At 37.4% G+C, this 7,903-nt stretch overlaps 2 pseudogenes and 1 gene segment (V, D, J or C); 2 read left to right on the forward strand and 1 right to left on the reverse strand.

Moving 5' to 3' along the window:
* Nucleotides 1-496: 496 nt before the first annotated feature.
* On the reverse strand, nucleotides 497-936 carry LOC147332382 (immunoglobulin heavy variable 3-23 pseudogene; annotated as a pseudogene).
* A 5,041-nt stretch (nucleotides 937-5,977) lies between these two features.
* On the forward strand, nucleotides 5,978-6,423 carry LOC147332383 (immunoglobulin heavy variable 4-38-2-like). The segment is given in 2 exon segments: nucleotides 5,978-6,038; nucleotides 6,122-6,423. Coding segments are annotated over 2 exon segments (345 nt in total).
* A 931-nt stretch (nucleotides 6,424-7,354) lies between these two features.
* Nucleotides 7,355-7,812, forward strand: LOC147332384 (immunoglobulin heavy variable 3-30-3 pseudogene; annotated as a pseudogene).
* Nucleotides 7,813-7,903: the final 91 nt, after the last annotated feature.

Here is a 7,903-nt window from a genome sequence, read left to right on the forward strand (position 1 = left end):
TCAAAAAACATGACCCTCACAGTGCTCGCCGGCTGGTCCAGATGGGTGTAGACACGATTGAGCAGGTAGATGATGGCGTCCTCAGTTCCGAGACGAGGCTGATAAGCGAACTGAAGGGGATCCAGGTGTGGTCTTACTATGGGTCGCAGATGGTCCAGGATGAGCCTTTCCAGGGTCTTCATGATGTGGGAGGTCAATGCCACGGGCCTGTAATCCTGGGGGCCACTGGGACGTGGCGTCTTTGGTACAGGGACGAGGCATGATGTCTTCCACATCACCGGGACCCTCTGCAGACTCAGACTCAGCATAAACAGTTTATGAAAGACTCCACACAGCTGGGGGCACAGGTCTTGAGGACAAGGGGACTCACTCCATCTGGTCCAGCAGACTTCCCTTCAATTCATTATTGGTCTTGGAGCTCCTCCTCTGATGGCTTCATGTTTCAAATGTGTGCATGCAGTGAGGGGCTTTTGTTCAGGTCTGCTGATGTTATGTGTTAATGTGACTCTCTGGCACAGTAATACACAGCAGTGTCTTCAGGCTCTATATTCTGTCCATTTCCAGTCACTGTCTTGCTTGAAGTGTCTAAGTCAATGCTGAACTTGCTCTTTAGTGAATCTTTATAGTGAGAGCTCCCAGTACTTTTCACCCCAATCCACTCCAGTCCTTTCCCTGCAGGCTGTCTGATCCAAGCTGTCCAGTAGCTGCTAAAAGAATAAGAGACCTGACAGGTGATGGTCAGATGCTGACCTGGCTGCACAATCACAGAGGCTGGCTGTGTCAGCTGCTCACACTTCACACCTGTAGAGAAAACATGTTTTATGTGATAGTAACAGTCAGTATGCTGTGATCATCCTGTCAGTGTTTTTTTTTTTTTTTCCAGTGAGACTCACAGGATCCAGCAGCCAGCAGGAGCAGCAGGGCCACAGAGAACATTTTGGTACTCAAGATAATCTGATGAGAACTTTTCTTATGCTTTAACTGACACCATGATTTCAAGTCTTTATAGCAGAGTGTCAGGAAGTTTGCTTTACACATAGATGAATGCTGACAGATTATAAGAGATCACACTGTGGCAATCAGTAATAACAATTTAAAAATGGAGATAATTCCAATAAAAATATTATTTATAAGACAAATATAAAGTTTGATGTGTTTTTCATTCCTTAAAAACTCTATTTAGACAAGGCCGATGAAAATAGTCACATTGGCATGTACACATGGACAGACAAAATATTTAATGTAAAACTGGAGATAGAGTCTTCACAAAAACAATCTCACAGTGAAGCAGCTTTACTCAATCTTCCAGTATGTTGATGAGTTAAATGTAATCTCTGTAACTTCTGTGAGAAAATGATGTTTCTCACTCCTGTGACGCTGTGAGTCTCCAGCACAGTAATAAACAATAAAATCCTCTGCTATCAAGTTATCAAGAACATGAAAAAATATGTACATTGGTTGCATGCAATAAAGTTATATTTTCAGTTCCTGAAATCTTTACAGTTATCAGATCTTAATTTATCACACAGTGTTTATGTTTAGATTTAAACTGTTTAAACTGTTTGTCATTTAATCAAATTACTCTTATGAATATTCGCTGGTTAACCTGCTCTCAGCGACTGTCAATGATATGTGCAAACAAACAAAAACAGTTCTTTAAACAAACATCTATATTTTCTCAATATTGCATAATTACACAACTAGACTTCCACTTCACACTACAGGCACGTGATACACACTTGTTTGAACTGTAATATAACATGACAACATAACAGTGACAAACATACTGCTTATAAATGGATCATCACAATCAAGATAGGGTGTAACAGCAAAGGTACAATAAAATTGTTAAAATGTCAATAATTTTAGTCTTAACTATGTTATTTAACCTGTTTTCTAAACAGTGCAAAGTCTGTTAAAATAATTTTTAAATGGGATTTCTGACAGCTAGTAAACAACAACAACAACAATAAAAACACCCTCAGACAAATTCTGATGTTTGCTTATTTAAAATAATAACAATCAGAGGTAAACACAGTAGCCCCAAAGTATCTGTGCAGAGTTTTAGTTTGTAGATGTCAAAGTGAAATACAATAAAGACATATCTACTGACTCACGTATTTTCACATCAGTCATTCTTCTAGCATTATGTAACTCACATTGAGTTACATAATAAAATCCCTTGAATAATGTAATATCTTAAATTCATCAGTGGTCTGAGGGCTCCTCCTCTGGTGGCTTCATGTTATAACTGTTTAGGCACTGAGGGGGTTTTTGTTCAACTCTACGGATGTTTTGATGCTGTGGTTCTCTTCCACAGTAATACACAGCAGTGTCTTCAGTCTGCACAATCTGTCCACTTGCAGTCAGTGCTTTGCTGGGAGAGTCTAAGTTGATGTTAAACTTATTCTTTACTAAATCTTTGCTGAATGAATCACCAGGATTATATTCAGATCTATACCAGTCCTTTCCCTGCAGGCAGCAATAAGTAATGATAAATAAGTGTATGTTTAAGAAAGATACTATTAAAGATTAATGCATGTGGTCTGAAAACCAAACAAGATGCTGAATGCAATTTATAGTAAATATTTGAAATAGATTATCAAATTGATGACTAATCCCAACAGATATTGTTAAATATTTTGGAGATTCTTGTGCCTTTGTTGTTTCTTCTTGTGTTAATGAGATTGAACTGCAGTTCATTACTATAAATGTGAACAGAAGAAAGTAAATTGTTCCCTTTTGTGATGTGCTGAGTTTTTGTACAGAGTTTCTTCCTCTTGTGTCACTGTGACTCTCGAGCACAATAATAAACAGCAGAATCCTCAGTTGTCAGGCTGTTCATCTGCAGATACACCTGCTTTCTGCTGTTGTCTCTGGAGATGGTAAACCGGCCTCTGACTGACTGAGAGTAGTAGATGTAGCTACTGCCAGGGTTGATATAAGCAATCCATTCTAGTCCTTTTCCAGCAGTTTGTCTGATCCAAACATAATGGTCATCACCACTGAACCCTGAGTATGTACAGGTCAGTCTGTGGGATTGTCCAGGCTGTTTAATCACTGATTCAGACTCAGTCAATGTTTGACCCTCAGTACCTGCAGATAAAAACATTATTAGCCTTTGTATTTCAAGAATATTATTTGTCATTGAGTCATAATGTTTGTCAAAGAAATACTTCTGTCCTTACCAACACAGTAAACTGACAGGACAAGAATAACAGCCGTCAACGCTGGATGGTTCATTGTAGGAGCCATTTGTCTCTGCCCAGTTCACATTGGTGTGATTCAATCATGTAGTCCTTGTTTTTTATCCTGTGACACATATTCAAAGATGGAAGATATAATTTTGCATGTGTTCCTCCTCAAAGAGAACCACACTCCAGGTCACAGAAATTTAGCATTCGGCAAGTATTCAGGCTATCATTATAAAGAAATCAATACTACAGTGCTTAAAATATTTATTACAGCACTTGTCATAAAAAAGATTTATAAATCTGTCAAAAACCTGTTTTTTGGAAATAGCTGGTACACATGACTCCACTGTCAGAAATTAATCAAGCTTAACAGTCAACCAAAAAAAGTATTTTTTTTGTTCAATTTAGGAAATAAATATCTGTAATTTAACATCTTAATAAAACATAATAATGTTATTTCCTTTTTTTGCTATTGTTAAATAAAACATAATTTAAAAACTACATGGATAAGATCAGTAATTAACAACATTCAAAAAATATATATTACAGTTTTTTCTGAATGCTCAAACCCTAACTGTGATTCCTGTAGCACAATCTCTAAAACTATTCAGACTTATAGCAAAACCACTCACTGAGTTTGCAAAAACTAAAAGCACAAAAACTGCTTTGCACTCAGTTTGCAATTTTGTAACACACACTTTGCAAAACTGTAGGCACAATTCACTGCACAACACTCAATTACCAAATTTCCAACACACTCCTAGCAAAAGTATACACATGTATGGCTATCATTAACACTAATTTGCCAACTGTCTGGCACACTTTCACATGTCAAAACTTTCTTAGATAATTAGTTCACTTTGCAATCAGCCTAAGCACTATAATACAGGTAAGCTGTGTGTGCGGAGTACAATGGAGGGAGCAGAAAGAGTGAGAAGTAGAGGAGGCCGAGGAAGAGGACGTGGAGGTGAAGAAGTAGGATGAAGAGGACGACAAGGACAAGGAGGAGCAAGAGGAAGACGAGGAGGGGGCAGAGGAAGCATGTTCACTGCAGACCACGTAACCCATATAGTCATTATGGCGATTGCAAATAATCCTGTACTTGGAAATAAACACTTGTGTTTGTTTTGATGTGTTTGAATAAACACCAGTACTTGAAGTTTGGATCCCTCTATGCTTATGGATCTATGACAGAAGTATGAGCTCAAACTGACATAGCCTACCTTGTGCACAGAGAAAGCAAAAGCCAGATGTGTTTTGTATTCATACCATCAGTGTGCAGTTGGCGCATTGTGTGCTTAGTAGATGATGGCTTGTGTGTACTGTTTGATACGGAAACACCATTTTTACGAAGGTGTGAAGAGTTAATCTAGCTGTGTTTGCTTTTGCAAGAGAACTACAATGTTTTGATTATTGGGTGACAGGTTTTCTTATTTGTGTGAAGAGTTTTGCAAAATTAGCCAATGGTTACAAAAAATGTGCTTAAGCAATCAGAAAAAACTGTAAGCACCAGTTTACCATCTCCAACGGAAACAACAGCAAGCAGCTGTATCTGTAGATGAGCAGCTTAACATCAGAAAACTCTGTTTATTAATGTCCTCAAGAGACACAAAGCAAAGACCCTATCCTTTCATAACTTGTTAGAACGGTTTTATTATTATTTTATTTATTTTGTTTTATTATTTGTTATGAAAAACAAATTTTACAATCTAATGATGCAGTAATTTTCTTTTCCTTCAGATTCAATGCAATATAAAAACAGAATAGAAAAATGATTCAAAAGAATCTGTGCTATTTTATATAAATGCAAACTGTGTTCTGTTATGTTGCGTATTTATGGAGTCTGCAGCAGAGAGACCCTACAGTAAATGGACAGAATATTCAGCCCGAATACACTCATGTGTATTACAGGACCACAGTCACATTCACAGAAAGAAAAATCTCTAAGACTCTAATAAACTCCTGTCGTTTCTGTTTACTTTTTAAAACTCCTTAGCAAGAACCTTTTGTGAGTTTGTAAGTATTGATAAAGCTCTGAAATAAAAGGCCAATACATGAAACTGAATTCACTGATCAATGTTGTTATAAACTGATTAATTTATGACATAAAATACTTTTGTTAAAAAAATATTTTTGTTTGCGAGCTTGTATTTATTTATTATATTGTACACTTTAATCTATAAACCAATAAGTTGTGCAAAGTACTTGTTTATAGAACGTAACATTTACATGTACATTAAATATTATAACATTTTTTTAATTGACAAAAAGTGTTTTTTTCTTTCAATTTTATTAGCAATCAAATCAGACTTTGTCTTGTTGTATGGATTCAACATACAAAGTCAAGCAAGGTCGTAACTACTGAAGTTCTCCTCTTCCTCTCATATTGATGTCTGCACTGTAGACTGGGCAGAGACAAATGGCTTAAACAATGATCAGAAATTATATTTGGCTTGCTTTTCTCATTCTTATTCCAGCAGCCAAAAGGCAAAGAGGCAGAGTTCACCCTGGAGAGGTCAATAATCTGTCACGGGGCAAGTTGTAATTCTCCTTTTAAAATTCAGGTTTTGATGAATGAAATACCCTTCAACCTCAGAGTTATTTTTTAAGATTGTTTAATTTTTTCATCTTTTAAAAATGTTAAAAACACAGTCTCTATTAGTGCTTGAACAATCAATGTATCTCTAATCATGTATCATCGTCTATCTGTATGCAAAGTAAGCTCCCCCACAGACTTGATATAATGCTGCAGGTTGCAAAAGAAGAATAGAAGCTCCTGGGAGATCACCTTCAGCACCAACATGTTCTCTGTAGCTCTGCTGCTGCTGCTGGCTGCTGGATCCTGTGAGTCTTACTGAACACAAACACTGACAGCATGAAAACTACACGCTTTTAATTTGACTGCATTCAATGTGTTTTTTCCACAGGTGTAAACTGCGAGCAGCTGACACAGCCACCCTCTGTTATACTGCAGCCAGGTCAGCGTCTGACCATCACCTGTCAGGTCTCTTATTCTCTTAGCTGGTGGACAGGCTGGATCAGACAGCCTGCAGGGAAAGGACTGGAGTGGATTGGTGTGAAAAGTACTGGGAGCTCTTACTATAAAGATTCACTAAAGAGCAAGTTTAGCATTGACTTAGACACTTCAAGCAAGACAGTGACTCTAAATGGTCAGAACATGCAGCCTGAAGACTCTGCTGTGTATTACTGTGCCAGAGAGTCACAGTAACACAAACTGTTAAGACCCCTGAACAAAAACCTCTCAGGGCCTGAACAACTGTAGCATCAAGCCACCAGAGGAGGAGCTCTAAGACCATGAATGAATTTAAGATGTTTTTCTAAGAAACTTACTCTTGTTGTAGTCTCATAACTGTTTAAATATGGTGGGTTTAAATGATGAGTAACAAACACTTGAATAAAATAATTGGGTGAACAAAACTTAAAGAGTATTGAGAATGTTATCTGTTCAGATGGATTTTAGATCTATGATTTTGGGTCAAACAAAGGAAATCTGCATCTGTAAGGAATATTAATACAGTACTAGTTTAAAAGAAATTAGTGGGGGGGGGGGGGAACAGTCGGAGTCAGTTGTGGATTTAGTAATCCGCGGGTTCATCTCCTGAGTCATGTCTGAGTGTGCGTATACAAACACAGCTTTGTGTACGTAGCTTAATGTTTAGTCAAAATTATAAATTATAAATAAAAAAAAACAAATGAAAATAAGATCATGTAGTTTTATTTCATATTTAAAAAAAAATGTTTAAAGAGACGTAGCCACATAAAAATAAATTAAAAAATAACTGGTATAACTGGGTACAGTATTCTGTGTTTGTCTGATATCAGACAAACACTGAAAAACAATCTCTCAGAAGAGATCCTTGATCTTAAGGTTTTTATTTCCTTGTTAAGTCAACTTATTAAAAATTTTATGAATGGTTGACCTGAGGAAAAAGTATAGTTTCTGCAGTCAGAAGGTTGGCCTGAATAATTCAAAATGTGGAGTGTTGACTTGAAGGAGAGGATGTGTGTTTGTCTTTGAGGAGGAGGAGCTGATGCAAACTATGATCTCTACCATGTTTGAAGACATGATGCAGAATATAAGACAGGGAATACATGATTAACCACCACTGTACACGGAGCAGAGACAAATGGCCTTGACAATGAATCATCCTGAATTCATGGTTGTTTTTCTGATCCTTTCAATTTACTGGGCTGGTAAGGAAAGTGCAGTCGTTTTACTAACATTGTTGTGAAAGTGAAATGATAAGCTTGGAAAACAGTCACTAGTTATTCTTGTTTGACTGCAGGTACTGAGAGCCAAACACTGACAGAGTCTGAATCAGTGGTTAAAAGGCCTGGAGACTCCCACAGACTGACCTGTACATACTCAGGGTTCAGTGATAATAGACATATTGCTTGGATCAGACAGGCTGCTGGAAAAGGACAGGAGTGGATTGCTTGGATCTACTATGATGGTAGTGACAGCCACTACTCTCAGTCATTCAGAGGCCGGTTTACCATCTCCAGAGACAACAGCAGAAAGCAGGTGTATCTGCAGATGAACAGCTTGACGATTGAAGATTCAGCTGTTTATTATTGTGCTCGAGAGTCACAGTGACACAAGAGGAAGAAACGCTGTACAAAAACTCAGCACATCAAACCAAGTTAGAAAAACAAAACAATGCTCAGTTTGCTTTCTGCAGTTCACT

This window comes from Aulonocara sp. 'chitande type north' Nkhata Bay, linkage group LG4, assembly GCF_057382095.1.
Source record: "Aulonocara sp. 'chitande type north' Nkhata Bay isolate Kocher_YH1m ecotype deep benthic linkage group LG4, A_spYH_male_GT1.1, whole genome shotgun sequence".
In the NCBI taxonomy this organism is placed as follows: domain Eukaryota; kingdom Metazoa; phylum Chordata; class Actinopteri; order Cichliformes; family Cichlidae; genus Aulonocara; species Aulonocara sp. 'chitande type north' Nkhata Bay.